The 17,670-nt window shown below is 46.0% G+C and overlaps 5 protein-coding genes across 5 annotated transcripts; 4 read left to right on the top strand and 1 right to left on the bottom strand.

Annotated features, from left to right (window-relative positions):
* Window positions 1-3,961: 3,961 nt before the first annotated feature.
* EV420DRAFT_1272339 (uncharacterized protein) lies at window positions 3,962-4,474 on the top strand (the record flags this gene model as incomplete). Its single annotated transcript, XM_060467690.1, has 1 exon — window positions 3,962-4,474. The coding sequence occupies one exon, from the start codon at window positions 3,962-3,964 to the stop codon at window positions 4,472-4,474; it is 513 nt and encodes a 170-aa protein (XP_060329111.1).
* A 604-nt stretch (window positions 4,475-5,078) lies between these two features.
* Window positions 5,079-6,451, bottom strand: EV420DRAFT_1552163 (uncharacterized protein). Its single transcript, XM_060473500.1, has 5 exons — window positions 6,352-6,451; window positions 6,025-6,297; window positions 5,842-5,971; window positions 5,334-5,783; window positions 5,079-5,268 (listed from the first exon to the last, which is right to left on the bottom strand). The coding sequence occupies exons 2-5, from the start codon at window positions 6,028-6,030 to the stop codon at window positions 5,255-5,257; spliced, it is 600 nt and encodes a 199-aa protein (XP_060329110.1). The 5' UTR covers window positions 6,031-6,297; window positions 6,352-6,451; the 3' UTR covers window positions 5,079-5,254.
* Window positions 6,452-6,826: 375 nt separating this feature from the next.
* Window positions 6,827-7,267, top strand: EV420DRAFT_1765273 (uncharacterized protein; the record flags this gene model as incomplete). The annotated part of the gene is made up of 3 exons (XM_060480817.1): window positions 6,827-7,048; window positions 7,103-7,162; window positions 7,212-7,267. The coding sequence occupies exons 1-3, from the start codon at window positions 6,964-6,966 to the stop codon at window positions 7,265-7,267; spliced, it is 201 nt and encodes a 66-aa protein (XP_060329109.1). The 5' UTR covers window positions 6,827-6,963.
* Window positions 7,268-7,827: 560 nt separating this feature from the next.
* EV420DRAFT_551898 (Alpha/Beta hydrolase protein) lies at window positions 7,828-9,242 on the top strand. The gene is made up of 7 exons (XM_060482540.1): window positions 7,828-8,061; window positions 8,118-8,123; window positions 8,184-8,213; window positions 8,268-8,434; window positions 8,486-8,792; window positions 8,841-9,056; window positions 9,111-9,242. The coding sequence occupies exons 1-7, from the start codon at window positions 7,919-7,921 to the stop codon at window positions 9,151-9,153; spliced, it is 912 nt and encodes a 303-aa protein (XP_060329108.1). The 5' UTR covers window positions 7,828-7,918; the 3' UTR covers window positions 9,154-9,242.
* Window positions 9,243-12,707: 3,465 nt separating this feature from the next.
* EV420DRAFT_1552154 (uncharacterized protein) lies at window positions 12,708-14,314 on the top strand (the record flags this gene model as incomplete). Its single annotated transcript, XM_060473499.1, has 5 exons — window positions 12,708-12,991; window positions 13,038-13,290; window positions 13,337-13,517; window positions 13,568-13,755; window positions 13,816-14,314. The coding sequence occupies 5 exons, from the start codon at window positions 12,708-12,710 to the stop codon at window positions 13,828-13,830; spliced, it is 921 nt and encodes a 306-aa protein (XP_060329107.1). The 3' UTR covers window positions 13,831-14,314.
* Window positions 14,315-17,670: the final 3,356 nt, after the last annotated feature.

Below are 17,670 nucleotides of genomic sequence, written 5' to 3'. Positions count from 1 at the left end.
TTGTAACGGTGCAGTGGGATAGGCTAGCCGGTACCTATATATTTTATTTTAGACACACAATTGCGATAACTTGAGCTCCTAGCGCCTACGTACGCTATTAAAAAACCAGTTCGCCTTCTTGCCATGTGCACATGTGAACACTGACAAAGCTCGCTGAATAGCTTCTGCAAAGTTGTGATATCACTGGTGACCGCCCACTCAACTGTATCATCCAAATCATGGTGCTTTGTTCCCCTTGATTTCAATGACGTTTAAATTCCACTACGCCAGTTCATCATGAGAACAAGATCCACGCGATATGCACACCTTCTGGCTTACTTGTCCTATTCCTAACGACAGTCGAACTGCAGCCATTGCAGATTCATTGGCTTTCATAGGGCAAAGTGTCGTAAACAACATCTGTTCTGGATCCTAACCCAGATGAACGCTTTGTACCCCGATTCACTAGGTTTATAAGTCAAAGCGCTATATATTTATCGAAGACGTCGGTGATAGTAGTTCTTTGAATCAGTATTCTATCATTCAGTATGGAAGAGAATAGAGACTCGGGTCTGTGAACGTAAGGTCAGTAATATCAAAGAAACCAAGACACACCTAGATACACGTTTAAAGATTCACTCTATAAACGCATAGTAATTTATAATTAACCAGCCTCCACCTTCGAGAGCACAGCCATCAGACGGGTTATGTTGACTGAGCCAGATCCATCATCAAAGTGTCAGCAAAGTATTCAACAATATAAATAGTAGCGGGAGAAGTCAAAGCTTTCGGAATAATAGATGGATCACCGCCGACTAAGTAGCACGCTCGAAACCTCGTCGGAAGGTGGATCTTGAGCCTGTTTTTCTCCGGAAGGAGCAGTGCTGAATCATGACAGAGAAGATGAGAATGGCTACATTCGTTTCTGAACCAAGAATTAGGTTTGCGTTACGATCCTCCGCCAGGAAGACATTCAGTTTAGTGCACGGGTAGCTGAATATACCGCCCTTTCTATCAGGCCATCAATCTCTGTACCGTCCACGGAGTCACGAATGGGTGCGATCGATAAACGTAAAATGTTGTGAGCCTATGGGCAGCTTAAACCGGGGTGTCACAAGTTCGACTCTCCCTGTCGCTGTAGCCAGCACGAGACGGCGGAGACAAGGGATTGCGTCACAACCTAGACCTTTTCGTACGGTCCAAAGTGAAGCTAAAGCAGCGCGAAAGAAGGACCGTTATTTGCACAAATAACAGAGATAACACTTCATTTTAACCAGCCAAGATACAGAGTCGTTGAAACAGACTCTAGAATAAAAAGAAATATAGTAAATAAAAGTTGGACAGCCAGATTCCGAGTGAAGAAATACATACAAAAATGATGCTGAAGTGTTCGATGTCGAGTATGTAGAGTCCACCATGGTCTTGCTCGAGAATGATGCGAGGAGGGGGTATAGGGATCTACTGGATGACAAAGAGGTCCCAAGTGACAATATCGTCGTGACGAGCACCCTAGAGCCAAGGTCCCGGACATACACAGCCCTGGACCAACGGGGGTCACAAAGGGAAGCAGTTCAAGTTAATACACCTATAGCTACAAGAGAACAGTTGTGAAGTTCCCGTATCTAGACTAACAAGAAATGATCATTCACTGCGATAAGCGGCATCGCCAGACTCACTCAGACTCAGAGGCCATTCACGTGAGAGGGGTCTGAAAACCGCACCCGCGAGAATCGATGATGTATATGGTGGAAGAAGAAGAATCCTCATCCTCAACGCCTCCTGGAAATTCCATACCGTTCTTGCGCCAAGGGATTGTACAGTGCCGGTTCGGAGTCGAGGACATCTCGGCGAGAGCGAATGACAACCTTAATCGTGTGGTGATGTCACGCTTGTGCGAGGAATTACACTAGCGTTAGTTGGCTTTCGATACCGTGACGAGGTGCTAGTGCAGCTTGAAGCATTATGTGCAGTGACCATTGCAGCGGGAGCGCAGAACGAAAGAGAACGAAGCCAAGTATGACTTTAGTAGCCGGCCGGCAACTAAACCATTGGACGGAAACGCCGGTTCGGTCAACCAACTTGGTCTACAGTTGCAATGACTCCCTCTCTCAATCTGCCGTGTCTACTGGCCCATATTCTGATTCCTCCGGCAGCCTACGAACCTGAATATTCCAGCTTCTCGGATACATGAAAGGGAAGAAGATTTGGGCGGAGTAAGGTCTTTTGAGAGCGGGATCGTAACACGGACAGGACGGCTACTTGTTCACTGGTCCTGCCCGACGCTCGTACGTGACGAATAACAAGGAGCGCGACGACTGCCTTGGTATGTTCAGGCAAATGTAACCCTGCACAACGCGAGTTTGTTCCACATTCCGCTTCAAGTTTCCTTTCGTCGTCTGGTTCTCGGAACAGAACTGTTCATGCGCATCAGTCGTACGAAAGATTGGCGTGACTTCGCGATACAAGGCATTTAGGCGGACCGTTGTTCTTCCCGCCTTCATCCATTAATGCGGAGTGATACCACTAAGACTGTTTGGCTAGCATAGGCCCATCTCGCTTCTCATGTATCATATTTTTTACCCAGTTGTATCCCAAATCCGTTCGCGTCAACCATTGTATCCTCTCCTCGTTTACTTCAGGCTCATCGACCTCGAGACAACTCAGAAGTATCCTCCAGATCACTGGATGGCCAGCTACAGCAGTTTTCTCGACATCTTTCCTAACTCGCGACATCATGCCCCCGAAATGTTCGGCGAGTCTTATCTCCATTCGAGCTGGACATTTGGAGGTTTGGCTCTAGTCCTAAAGAAATCTACTTCGAGAATCCTCTTTTCTTGAATGCGTTTCGCAAAAGGATGATGCTATGTTGGCCTAGCTGATTTGTGTCCGTGCGAACCCTCCTGCGTTTCAGCTAATTCTGCTATCGAATAAGATTGAAAATCAGTGATGTTATGGACTACTTTTTATCAAACCAAGGGTATCCGGTGTGTCTAATGAATAATACTATCATTGGCCCTTCGCCAGCCATGAAACCAATATCCGTACAAGGGTGAGTTGCTCTATTTTACTCTTATATTTAACTTCGGCTTGTATTTATGACCATTTCCCGCAGGTTACACCCGCGTTCGCGGCAAACAGTACGTCCGCAAATATGCAGCCCACATTCAGAGCCAAAATGGCGTCTTGCCGTGCTGACAGAATATCCCATTTTAGATAATATGGTCTTTGAGAATAGCATGGCAACGCCCGCTAAACTTCTTTATCTTTATTGGCGGCTATGATACTATCTTTGCAACTGGCCCCTCGAATTAGAAGGCTGGATGGTCCGTCCTTTCCCCGTTACCGGGTGCTGCTCTGCGTTTTCTGATTGTCTATTCTCTTTAGGTGCTCACGTACCTCTAGATTTACGAGCATGTTCGTGTCTGGAATAACTTCCTGCTTGTTGCATGTCTACTGGTGTGAATACATCTTGATACCGTGTCCGAATTGTAGATATTGAGTCTCCTCACAACAGAGCCAGCCCATGCTCCGTATATGATACAAACTAAGGTTGTCGATTTCTGGGGAACAATCTGCACGATCGTGAAAAGAGTCAGTAGGTTGATAAAGGATCATCATATTTTTATCATGCCACTCCTGAACAGATTGCGAACATCTTATGCTATGGCTTATATTCCATCAATCAATCGAGCGGTCCCAGTTTCCCAAGCCGCAGTCATCATATCAGTTGCAATAGACCAACATCCTGTGCTGAAAAAGAAGACTTCTCGTCGAAGTGGGTACAAAAGCATAGTTCAGGTATCTCGCCCCTTGAAGTAATCCCCCCTTCTAGTGTCCTCGGCATCATGCAGAAGAAAAGCCGCCTGACTCTTGTCATTCTTCTCCTTTTTGCAAGCGTTGCTATCAAAGCTATTGCCGTGATGAATTTTTATCACGCGATATCTAAGTTCTTAGCAGCAGAATATCCTCACTTCGGCAAGTGATGCAAGACTATCGTTTCTCCTCAGTGATTGACGTATCTTTAGCATTTGTTGGGGGAAGCATGCCTCAAGAGCTCCCCGGAACATATAACGTAGTGACCATGGAGATAAAGGACACGGACATCTATTATCCCCTGAACGATAATGATGCCTGGAAATCCATGTTACCTCCAAAAGAGGGATATGTTCGGCTTGGTCCAAAGGGCAAACCCTTCGCCCTGTCGATGTACCATCAGCTTCATTGCTTGAACGCTCTCAGATACGCGCATGTCATCGCACGACTTGGCCTAGTCGCTCATCCCGAAGACCGAGACATGTATCATGACAATCACTGTCTGAAATACATACGACAGGGTCTGCTCTGTCGGGCAGATATTTCCGTGATACCTATCAACTCCTCGGCCACTACTCAATCCCGGTGCCGGGACTGGACAAAAGTTAGAAGCTTTGTGGAGCAAAATTACGCTGAGTGGGAAGATATTCCTCTGACTCATGCTTGGGAGGAGCCGGACTGATACTTGTTGCGGATTGTGAGGTCCACGCTCGATTTCTAATGGAGTTTTCGCTGACGTTCTGATCCCTTGTTCAGGCGCCCACGGATGCCAAGATAGAGTCCTATATACACTTCATCTCGATGTTCATATTAAGTCCTTTTCCTGTATCTGGTTTGAGACAAAAATATCTATGGTTGATGAACCAACTCGATGGAAGGTGCAAGTTTTGCGATATTAACAGCGCGCGCAGCCTCAACAACGTAGCAACACCTTCACATGTCCCCACCGCAAGCACAATACACGCTCCTGGGTTCTGCCGATGAAGGAGGGTCAACTGGACAAAATACACCCACCTACGAGCCCAAGCGTCTTGCTCTTCTCTTCGCTCTCCTCGTGCTAGATGCCTTATTGAGCATCTTCATCGTTGCATGCTGCTGGAAAGCGTCCAATCTCCTTCAAGGTTGCCAGCACAGGGATATATCCGAGCTCCATCGACCAGATCCTTTCATTGGATTGTTTGATGCATGACTAAGTACGATTACACTCGCTGTACAATGCTCTACATGCTAACGACAGTACTTTGAAGAGATATAAACACAGTTGGAGACTGTCGCTCGCTATAAAGTGCGTACCAATAATTGTTGAGATAACAGCCTGCCAAATGCAAAAGTAGATTAATAGGTTCAAGTGATGTATATAACGTCGGATTTTCATGTCGCCTCGAGTTCTACCATTTACAATATTGCATATCCATAGTCGTACTAAGTACCAGAGTTACGCTGCCATTATCCGACTTCTACTCTAAGTGCCGGTGTCTGAACAATGCATAATATTTATGTTAGCCCTCTGTGAAACTCTGACGGAAAGTTCTAAACCGTACCAAGACTATTGGACAGCGGGATTTCTATATGGCGAATTCTTGTCCAATCATAGCACCTATGGTATTCTCCAAGGCCGGTTGCGTCCTGTAGAAATACATCATCTAGATCATACACCCGAACACTGGGTTCCAATGTCGTATCTGCATTACAAAGGATAATCTGCCTCAAATAACCGAAACACCACTGCGCCTCCTTCAGAAGCAAAGGTGTCTCCGAAGTGTTTGACTGTCGCGCATATAAAATCAAGTGTGCCCTGCGTATCGTGTCAAGACAGGCGAGTTGTCGATACATCGAGACATGGTAGTCATTGCCGTTGGAAGGAAAAATCGACTCCCAATCATGGTCAGATGTAATATCATAGTTGTGGTCATCAAACCGTAGCGCCACATGATCGGAGGAAGGCTCGAGGCTGTAAGCTTCCTTGCCATGGGCGGCGGGTTTTGGCATGTCTAACGTATTGGCAGTTAGCTGGAGGAAATGCAGAGGCATATAGAGACGAAGACTTGCCATAATACGAGACAAAATTCAGCCGGGAAAGATCAATAACATTGAAAATTGATAAACCATCCAGTAAAATAACTATGATGGCAAGAATGAGAAGGAGTGGGAAGACTTGGGCTGATTCCTTGAGTGTAGTCTATGCAGGAATGAGTGTAAGCGGCGCAGCAGTGAGGTAGAAGGACAACACACGTTCATATCAAGAAACAGACTGAGGATAGCAAGGCTCCTGTTAGTTGACCATATTCGAGAGGATGTAGGAATATATATTTATTATACAGGTGCTGCTCGGAAATTCAGCGACGACCATGATGATCAGTGCCACTAACAGCCTGAATAGGCCATAACCCGCAAAGATTACTGAAACAACTTGCAATTCATTGCAGCGACCGCTTCCTTGAGTCACTAAGCCAGACTCGGCCTTAATTCAATCGCTGAATGGCGAAAGCCCATAGCACCGAGTACCTAAAGTGATCTTGAAAGCCTGGCCGAAGAACTCATTGAAAAGTGGTGGCATACCATGTATGATGAGACGGTTTAAATTTATTGATTATGATCAAATCAGATCAGAACCAGATCGATGGGACAAATAATCTGGTGTACATACTGTGGCGAGCCAAGACGCGCGTCGCAGGCTGCCCGCCAACGCGTGACATGAGCGTCACATTTCCGGCTACTAGTACATTACCCGAGAGTTCAACCCGAACTGTACGTACTTGATGGACGCGTAACGCTGGGGTCGTTTCGTTGGTCAGGCAGGCATCATTTCCTAAAACCATAAGTGTAACGCGTAATGGGTTTCTGGTTTCATTCATACAAGTACATACAATACAACAATTTTAAACCAAGGATCAGTGGACCACCGTGGCTATGTTTACTAGGCCAATTCAATGTGATTTGTATATATCAAGGTGAACTTCGACTAGTCCTAAACGGTGACTGTTGTGACATTTGGGTGATACTATCAGCATGTCTCGGCATGCTTAGTAAATGGGGAGAAAGTAGATTAAGTAGAAAACAGTATAAATACACAGCACAGGCAGAGGAAGCTTTGTCTACCTAGTGACTAACAGCCTAACAGCTGGAGTGCAAGTGCATTCAAATCACACTAGTGACTATACCTACTCAAGAATGACTTTACTTCCCTACTATAAGCTCCTGTGGACTATGATAATTTTTGCTGCGCCTATCACATCGATGGCACTTGTACTTCATGGTATGTTCATGTACATCTCTATTCTGACACCTAACTTTTGAGCTGTATCAAAAGATGCCTCTAAAACTTCTGCTTTGAAGTCTATGCCATCTCAGCGAATTGTGCCCCGCATCTGTACGTGTAATTGTTGTATCGTTTTGTTGATTGTTGAGCTTTATGACAGTCCGAGCCGGCGGAGGCGCCGATGTGGAACCTACTGGTAAACTACCCGAGATTTGAATATGGAATGCACTTCTCCCTGTTCTGGCTTATCTCGCATCTTTCAGTACGTTGATTCCCCTTCATCACCGAACTTGGACTTATATATAGATCTAGCGCTCAGTCTCATGTGGCTCATCCAAGTCTGAACCCGAACTATTCACAGTTCACAACAGCCGTTTTTTCCATGTCTATAGAATGTGTAGTTACCGCAAAGGCGCCCTAGGGATAGGCTACTAGCCGGTACTTGCATATACAATACTAAATAGACACATGAATGCGCAAGGGGTTTCCTGGTGACCACGTACGATATTAGAAATCACCGCTGCCTCGCCTTGCATGTGAATACTGACAGAGCGCGCAGAGTATCTTCTGTTCGTAAAGTTGTGATATCACACTTGTGACTGGCCGCCATAAGCTGTGTTGTCCGTATCGCCTTTGGTCTTCTGTTCCTCTTGATTTCAATGATATTCCACTACGCCGGTTCATCACGGGAACAAGATCCACACAATATGCGCAACTTCACACAAAAGATCCAAAGTTGTTCTATTCTTAGTAACGACTTGCCTTAGTGGTAAATGCTCACATCCCTTATATATATCCAATATCGGGATCCGGGAACGCTATTGTGATACCCTTCACTGACCAGGATAACTCCATCCATTGTCCATTATGCTCCTCGAAACTACTGGCACAGCAGCTTTCAAAGTAGGCAATGAAACCTACCAGACGTGGTACAAAGTTATCGGCGACCTGGAATCTGGCAAGCCGCCTCTCGTCACTCTTCATGGAGGACCTGGTTTTACACACGAATAGTAAGTTCTTGTATCGCTTCCACGGTTATTGCTGAAATTAAATATGGCCACAACAGTATGCTGTAGGCTTAATCACTCCGACCGAATATCCTGGTACTATCTGACAACACCGACATCTACAGCGTCCATAAGGCCTTAACGGAATCTGCAGGGTGCGTATTCTTCGTGCTAATCACTACTGCACTGTGGCTGAGTCAACGCTCCAGAATACCTATCGTGGCGTACGATCAGATTGGGAACGGACACTCAACACATTTGCGTGATGCCCCCAAGGAGTTCTGGACGCCAGAATTTTTCATGGACGAGCTCGATAACCTCCTCGACCATTTAGGCATCTCTGAGTGCTTCGACCTAGTCGGCCAATCATGGGGAGGTGTGTCAGATATCGAAACTCATGCCCGTGTCGAAAACTCACCCGAGTTAGGAATGCTGGCCGGACAATATGCAGCTACTCGTTCACCCAAGGGCTTGCGCCGCTTGGTGATTCTCAACTCGCCGGCGTCAATGGAACTCTACGAAGTAGGGACTAATGCCCTTTTGGAAAAGTTCCCTGCGGATTTTGTTTCCATGTTGCGGAAGCATGAACGAGAGGGTACGACTAGCTCAAAGGAATATGGGGACGGAATGATGGTGTTCATGAAGAAACACGTCTGTACGCTGGATCCGTGGCCTGAGGATGTCATGGCGTCGTTTGAGTCGTTTGGAAAGAATCCTACCGTTTACCACACAATGTGAGCACTCCTTCAATTGACGCTTCAGGCTCAATGAAAGCTCTCAAGGCTGGGACCGTCGGAATTTAATGTGACCGGAACTCTTAAGACCTGGTCCATCGTCGACATCCTTCACAAGATCACCTATCCCACGCTGATTGTCAGTGCGCCCAATGATGAAGTACAGGATGTCGCGGTCATGCCGTGGTTCTTGAGGGTCCCAAAAATCAAGTGGCTTGAGCTTTCCAACAGTACACACCTGGGGCTATACGAGGAAAAAGACAGGTATAGAGTCGTTTAAGGTGCCGTGGATCACAAAAACTAATCGGTTTATACTAGATACCTTCATGTCCTTGAGGAATTCCTTGAATCGGCCGTTTAAAGTTTTACTGTAAATTGATCTTCTGCACCGATATGTACCTTTGAAATACCTGAAGTTTCTCAGCCGTCTGAAATCCTATGTATCGAATTAGGGAAACAGTACGATTATTGGGCATGATAATGGCATGAAACACATGTGACCGCTAAGATCGACTGACAGTAGAGCGCGTCCAAACCCTATGTATTTCTCGATGAGCACCATTGTTGCAATTGAAAATCGACCACTTGCCGTGGTGTGTTCCAAACACAAGAGATCTGATCTGTTAACGTTCCAGAATATCCGTTTCCAAGTGATATCTGAGAGAGGCCTAGTCACTGTTACCGTCGTTATGTATTTATGGCACCTCAAGCACTTGGCAACACCAGAAGACCGTGAACGGAGAGGCTTCCTCACGTCCAGGAGGCCGACAAGAAGCTTCCGGCTGGAGCGACTTGCGTTTGTGGCTGTTTAACTGTAGTACCTTTCGCCCGGAGAGTCGAAGGGACAAAAGTAGTATAGTATGTTTGTCCTGAGTAACTGGATCAGCTAGTAAAGATAACCGTCGTAAGAAAAGCACACCAGATAATCTTCTTCTCGTCCCAATAAGAAAGAGGCGACTTAGAACTACAACAACTACAACTCAGTTTCGCGGAAGTTACCTGCATTTCGAATCAGGTCCGCCTATCTATCCGGTGTGAAGGACATCGGATGCAGAACCTTGGGCTATGTGGAGGCGCACGATTGGAGGTTGGAGATCGGCCATGGCCGGTTTCAGAAAATTTCTCTTTGTACGACTTTTACAAGGTAGAGGAGGGCCCGGTCAGTCACTAGCCAATGTCTTGTCGCCGCCACTGGAGCCAAATGTTGGGTCCCGCCAAAAGAATGTAGGGTCAGATTTGAAAGCGTTGTTCCGGAGCGTTTACGCAGATTTGCATATGCTAGGCGGGGAAGGGCATTCGGTAACCAACGGCGTGAGTGTTGACGACGTCGACATATAAAATTGACAATGTACATAACTGTATAGGTGGAGGCAATAAGTACCTCCACCTGCGTCAAGATATCTGCCAAAGACCGAGTCTTCAGGTCCCAAAGCTGGTTAGTGATGCAGGATGTCACCGTAAGAATCGGGCAACGAAGAAAGAAACATCGGGAAACGGGAGATATTCGTCGTCGTAAAGCAAGCGAAGTACCGGGAAATTAGTTTCTCCACCCCCTCCAGCATATTGGAAAGTTCATGCGGAAACAGCGTAGTAGCCAGAGCCTATGCAGCGTAGTCCTCGCTTTCTGTAGATGCTCCGACTGCCATCAATTTACGGAAGAGTTTGCCCATATTTGCAGCTGATGATACCTGAGAAACGACATGAGAAAAGAGGGGAAACATACTAAAGCTAACAGTTCTTTGACTGAGAAAATCCGGTTCCGTCGCGCTGATAATGGCATCTCGCAACACTCCAGACGCCCGAGACGACGTGAAACGGGTCCACAAATGAACGAAGTTGTACTAGCCTTATCTTCATCGTCCGTCCATGGAGCGGGCGTCGAACTTGGTTAGAAAACGAGATACAAGTAATGGGCCTCCAAGTAGGCTTCAAGTTACGTCTACTACAATGGCAAGCTCATCAACTTGAATGTACAAAGTCGCGGACACCAAGCGCAACTTGAATACAAGGTTGCTGGTTCGGGGTCGAGGTTGAGCTATGCAAAGGCCGTCCCATCCTGGGCCAAAACTGTCTTGAGGATCAGGGAAAGGGCCTTCGGAGATGGCACAGTGCTAGTCTTGCGCCGGTGAGGTATCTTGAGACTTAACAGTGGCTATTGGCAAGAGGAAAAGCACGTTTGCTAAGTAGGCTAAGTTGATGCCAGTCGGAACACTGATATGGGCGTAATACTGTCCGGAAAATCGAGTCCATCCATCTCTATTTCAAACACAAGTCTGCGGAATGAATAGCCTACACAAGTTACCCATGTACTGCCAATTCATGCAAGTTTGAGATGGGGAATGAATGCATGCACAAGTCATGATCCTCGGAAGTAGCACAAGTGCAGGTGAATACTTTATCCGATCACACAAGTAAAACAGCTGTGTGGAGCATGCACAAGTGTTGGAAGTACAGAGGAGAGTATGTGAGAGAGAGAATTAATTAGCCTCTCGAGGGAGAGGCATCGTACTTAAATACAAGTTGTACTACTTCTAGAATTTACTACGGATTACTATATGTGTCTACTATTGCGGTTAAATGTTCATGCTGCTTAGTCATGCCGAAGCTTCGAGTGCATTCTAGCACTAACTCGGGATTGCTATCCCAACAACAAGTTGGACAGGTGCTGATTTTCAGCATTGTCAAGTGCCATATGCCGGGGTAAGCCATATTCTCGGCAAATCGGCAATATCCAGCAGATCACTCGTGGTCGCGTTCACTTCAGTGTTCGCCAAACACCTGAATGAATCGAAGAAGGATGAATGGAAGTATTTATAAATGATATTCCATGTATCCTCATATATATAAGCATCCCAGCTTGGAGCCTTCTCAATGAATAAAGACTTATATTATCCATAGAAGATATAACTTAAAAACAGGTTTATCATTGCATACTTCGAGCCAGTCTAAATCATTCAGAGACTGAGTGATCTAAACAATCATTTGCTCTTTGTGTTAGAATTGCGGCACTGTTCTCAAATGAAGCGAGTGGCAAAAAGTGTTCACATCTGTGGCAAACACGACATGGGGACTAACTAAAAAATATACCAGCTTATATACTATGAAATCCGGGATCCCAACGGGAATAAGCAACATGTAAGTACATCGCTATGAGAACTCAGACGGCGACTGACTGTCTTGCCATGAGAAGCATGAATGAAATCAGGGAGGAAGGCGGGAAGAACTTAGAGGAAGTTCCAAAACAGGCTCTCTTTATACACCCCCCTGGACCAAATAATGAGAAATATGGTTTTAAAAAGCAACAGGATATACTCAACTTGTTTGGATCGCAATGAGAGGATAAAACTTGCGCGAGATTGACCAGACCCTGACTTGTGATGAAATTCAGCTGCAGATCAATCTTGCGTGATCATGATGACTTGAGAGAGGTAAGTTCCAAGTTGGAGCTACATGTGAGCATGGTATGTGTCAAGATGACACTTGTGTATTGCAGAGGATCATGACGCACTTCAACTTGTGCATGACTCCTTCCAATGACCGACTTGTGTGTGCACTTACTCCCTCTCGATTTTCCGGACACTATTACGCCCATACACTGAAATAGTCGCCAGCTCGCACGTGATTCTCTTCAACTTAATACCTATCACTGGCCGTCGAGCCGCGTCAACCAGCGGCAATTGGGGACTTTCTATCCGAGGTGCTACAACACAAGAGAAGCACATAGGCATTTTCACTATCAATTTGGTTCAGGAGAGTGCAGCGCGATTCTAGAACGAGATACTTGGTGCGTGAAATCATGGTCGCTGCATGTTGTTCTTGAGAGTCTGATTTGCGTATGATAGCTCAGTACATGCGCCAAACATCTTCAAGCTGATCACCTCTGTTTCCGTATTTTCCAATTCGACCTCGTTTGCTATGACTCTCGACGTCGCCAAGCCAGAAAGCTCAAAACATTCTCTTCCCAAAAATCTCCAGAATGCTCCTTTTGGTACACCTCCCCACTGGGCAGACTTTTATCAATTACCTGTTGAGAACGATATCATAGCCGGCACAGAGTGGATCTATAGCCTATGGGCAGTCCTTCACCGCGCAGTTCCTCCTTCGTATCATGCTTTCAGAGAGCTGGATAAGACGTCTAGGGAGTTGTGTAATCTCCTCATGCAGTCCCGTCCCGAAGACGAGTACCTCCCCTTCAAATTGTGAGTGCGGGAGTATGTCTCTTTTCTTTACCTGACTCGGATGCAGTATCATCAAGGCGCATACTCGAACAAAAACACTTCATGCCATTTACGAGATCCTTGAATGCCAAGGGTACCTTCAAAGCGTCTGCCCTACGCTCATCAATGATATTTTTCAGGAAATCCAGGCCTGCGACTCGGACAGTGTAACATTCAGTGCCGATCTTCGTTATCGATGCAAAATTTCAGGGCCCATCTTGGAGCACAAGATGCGGTCATTGCAAAAGGTGGTCATTAGACAGCACCGGATCAGCCGAACCGTCTTTACTTCAATCATGCGACGCTCATCTTTTCTCATTCCTTTAGAATCTCAACTTCAAGAATCACGCTAGATTTGTCGACCATCTCTTCCGGGGCTTGTTGACACTGGCTCTTGTGTGCGCACTTTCGGGATTCGTCTGGTCCCTTTTCGGTATAGCTTCTGATTTTAAAATCATTAACTTGATGTATCTTGTTCTTCCATTCTGCCCTTTGCTGGCGATGATAAGTACGTGTCTTCAAACGCAAATAGTCACGTCGCAGCTCAATTTCGCCTAGCAAGCAATGCAAGTTCGTATGCGAGCAACATTGTCTCCCGGGTTGACACCATGAATATGGACGCATTCAAGCTGATTTGGGCTGTGAGAGACATGGTAGGGCTGCTGGCCCTCATAGCTCAGTCCGACGCTTCACCACTGACCAATGTGTCGCATGCGAAACGGTTCATGGAGGCTTTTCGAACTTCGGTATGTTATATTTCCTTCCATTGGTTTTGATTGAACTAATGATCTGCCAGTTTTTGGGAGGACGTTCATCACTAACAGATCTTCGGCGTTTCCTGCAGGGGTTGCCCGATTGGCCCGATGAAAACTTCGTAGCGCGCGATTGGGATGATCGTGACTGTCGATGATGACGACGACAACGTACCTTTCATCGACCATGACGTGTCGCTAACTCGCGCTTAGATCATCTTTCCGCGTATTTCTCGACTCTACTATTGTGGTGACTAGCATTCACACGATGGGCTTTTAGAAGGATTTGCGGTAATAGTGGCCTCACAATTACATTGAACTCCCGTTCATTTAGGTTTCCTTGGACATCGATTGGGAAAATTTCACCCCGATGGGGTGTATTGTGTTTTGAGCACAGATTATTTATTTTAGCAGATTATCTCTTGTTCTACTACAGATCGTAGGTCTGTTACTAAAGCCAACGTATCCGCACAGGTCCGAGTCCTGTGTTGTTTTTGACAATTCAAACTGGTCGACAGTTGTATGTTTCAGTCAATCTCATGCATGATGAGGCTCTGGTCGATGAAACTGAATTAAAAAAATCAGAGTAGGATGATTAGGGATGATGAAGTGGATTGATGCTATCTTCAGAATGTCTTGACGAACTCCATACACTGCAGTGGCTGGTGTGTTTTTGATGGTGTAAAACAGGATTCTAAAAGGTTTCGATTTCGGCTTCAGTTTTTACGCCCTCGTTTTGAGTACTGTAAAATGAAACGTTATCTCAATTCCTTTGTTCTATAGGGGGAAATATTTTTCATACCGTTTTACAGACGGCCTTTTCGGGACTGATAAAGGCTTCGCTAAAACAAAACCTTTTAAGGTTTTGTTTTTTACGATCTAAAATGAATCGGCCTCTGCTGTGATACTCAGAATTCAGAAAATTTCCCGTATTATCGATGAGAGCGCAAACGGCAGGGAGGTCGGATCGGAGTGAGCCGAAATACGCCATGCCACGGCAAATCTGCCCCAACTGCGGCACCGTTCTCTCGAGCTCCATGAATCTCGGACCCTCTATTGCATCATCTCTAGCCAAAACCACAAACACCGACGCCCAGAGGAGTACCGCAGCTCGAACGTGCCTGCATGACCTCTATTGCTTTTTAAATGCTTTGTCTTGTGACATAGATTGGATTGGAAAGGGCTTTCTGATCCTTCTGCTTTCTTAGCGGAAGACGGTCTGCCATGTAAACCATTCTGCTGGTCATATCCTCCTGCTTGCCATATTCCTGAAAAGTGGCTTAGGTTGACCTGCGGCTTTGCCTTGGTATATTCGATACATGGTACCAGTAGACGGCCCCCTTGAATATGAGTATCTGCATGTGGTGTTTCTTCAATAGGTGCGTCTCTCCACTACGCTGCGGCAAGACTTTGCCTGACTTATAGAACTCTGAAAGTTCCTGATCGTGTGGTTACCCATGATAGCCAAATTTAGAACATCAAATCGAGCAAGTCTGTTCGACTTTAAATTTTAATTCAGAGGTACGGTTTACTCAGAAGGAGGGTTTGAGTATTTATAAAATACTAAAATATATCTTCGGAGGTACATGCAAATTATCCAATGTTAGCTATGTGGCCCCCCAGCGCACTGAAATTTGAATGAAATTCAGAATTAAAACCTGATCATGTGATCAAGGTCTGACTCCGTACATCAAGAAGAAATATTTGGTGAAATCATATCCGGGATTTCGGTACCAAGGTCAAGGTACTGAACGGCATCTCAGAAATCAACTTGAAACAGGAAGTAGCACAAAGAACACTTACTGGTTTAATTGTGATGTAGCTAGAAGACGAGATGCTTCTGAAAATGCACGAAGGACTGGAAAAGAATTTGATCAGACGGGAATAAGGCTGGAGAATACATGTACTTACTCCATAATTCTGTTTCGCCATCCAGACCTGCGCTGCAGCAGCCTCAATGTAGCGCAGATCGATTTCTCCGCAGTGAGCTGCTCGGAGCTTCCACCACGTGTGGTGTGTGAGGGTGGGAGAAGGTTTGAATCGTTTGCTTTCGCATCTTGCCATCTTCCCTAACCATCCGCAGAGTCTTTCGCCGTTCCTCGCTCTTGGAAGGCCCATCGCATCATGAAAGGGCGGTAAAACACGTTCGCACACCTTCCTCGGAGTCATAGGTAGGAAGATAGCTTGAACGAGTCAGTAGAGACGGGAGAGACCGGTCAATCCGTACATCTGACTCCTGCTTCATGGATTCATGGATCCGAACTGCAGGCGGTGGGGATATTGCTTTCTGAACTAGCAGATAAGAAACTTTGGAGAGGGCTGCGAGGATGCAGCGAAAATGGGCTCTGGTGAAGTCGGGCGTAAAGTTTGACAGTGCTAATGATAGAAACATTGATCAGATACCCATGAAAAAACGATAACCAACATACTCAGAAGTCCAAAATGCCATCGATCGGTCATTGTCTCCGCCGACAACGCTATGCTCCTTGGTCCTGCCATTTTAAACCACATGCAAGATGCCCCATGCCATGATCCCGCCATTTTCTTCACCCAGCAAAGCGAGGTTGATCTGGATGATCGCACGAGAACATCGTTCTTATTGAGAGCGAACGACCAGTTCAGATAGTGCTATTCCTCCAAGGACAAGTTGGCTCGATCCCGATGAATGGTAGCTGACACGAAGAAGGGAACAACCCGCTCCAGCTCCACAAAATGTTGACGAGGATAAGACCTGACAACGTAAACACAAGGACTTGGAAGTCAACGTCACGAAGTTCTTGATTCCGCGCGCGCTATAGTAAGAAGACAGGCCAAAGAGGATTATTAATGTAAAGTGAAGATGTTTAGGACCTTCCCTTCATACGATGGGGTCATTGCAACAGAACAGAAGTTGGCAGATACTTGGAACACGTTTGATGAAAGAGTCTTACAGACATCTTCTAACCCAAACTCCTCAAAGCTTCATCACCCACGGTACTACCTCCCATTCTGACACTCTGCCAAGTCATTTTTGCCATTCAGTACCAAAGGGAACCTAAACGATGGTGTCAAACGGGAGTTGCGTAGATACTACGTATCACCCACCTTTGAAATTCGCCTGTTGATTTCCTCCGCCAATATCTTTCAGAGAAGGCGAATCTGACTGTCAACGAGTTCTGTCCATTGATCTCGACTGCATTGTTTGGTGCCATCTGTGGTCAGGGCTCCAACAGAACTTTCGTGTTTACTAGCTGGAAATAGGTATTGTATTCTTCAAGCATGCATAGCCAAAAAAATGCGAGCAATTTCTTCTCGGTACCACCGCGAGGGCACCCGAGACGATGGGAATCTGTGAATGGTATCTCGTTAGACGCGGTAAGAGGACGGGATAACAAAGCCGACCATAATTTCCAAAGTAAAGAAACGTCCTAATAGATCCACGGTGAGCCTTCTCAGACGCAGTGTACAACGGCGTACGTCAAGCGACCATCAAAGTTGGATACCTAAAATTATGCAAGCGTCCATATCCGCCTTCTAGAGAGCCAAGCAGATACCTGTGAACATGACGCTCACTCGAATATGAAGAACGAAGACGAACCCTCACAAATTGAAAGCACTCATTATGCCCATATTCACTCCGAACAGCATCGAGCTATAGAATGCAATGCAAGTACATTCTTCGAATTGATGTCTAGTCGTACGACGACTCGAAACAGAGGGCGCGGAAAGAGGAATCGCGTTTGTGCAGTGATTGCACATGGTCTGAAAGTTCATTAAGCAGGGTTCCAGAGCATGCGCTGCAAAGAGACTTCTTCATGGAGATCCTTGTACTAGTGTCGAGTATCTATAGGAGGTGCATCAAGTCAAGCATGGGAGAGAAAGACGAACGGGACAGGACACACGAAGGGTATGCTTTGACGAGCTCCGATA

This window comes from Desarmillaria tabescens (genome assembly GCF_030435595.1).
Source record: "Desarmillaria tabescens strain CCBAS 213 chromosome Unknown EV420scaffold_24, whole genome shotgun sequence".
Classification (NCBI taxonomy): domain Eukaryota; kingdom Fungi; phylum Basidiomycota; class Agaricomycetes; order Agaricales; family Physalacriaceae; genus Desarmillaria; species Desarmillaria tabescens.
Note: the sequence above shows the minus strand (reverse complement) of the source record. Positions and strands in the feature narration are given on the sequence as shown.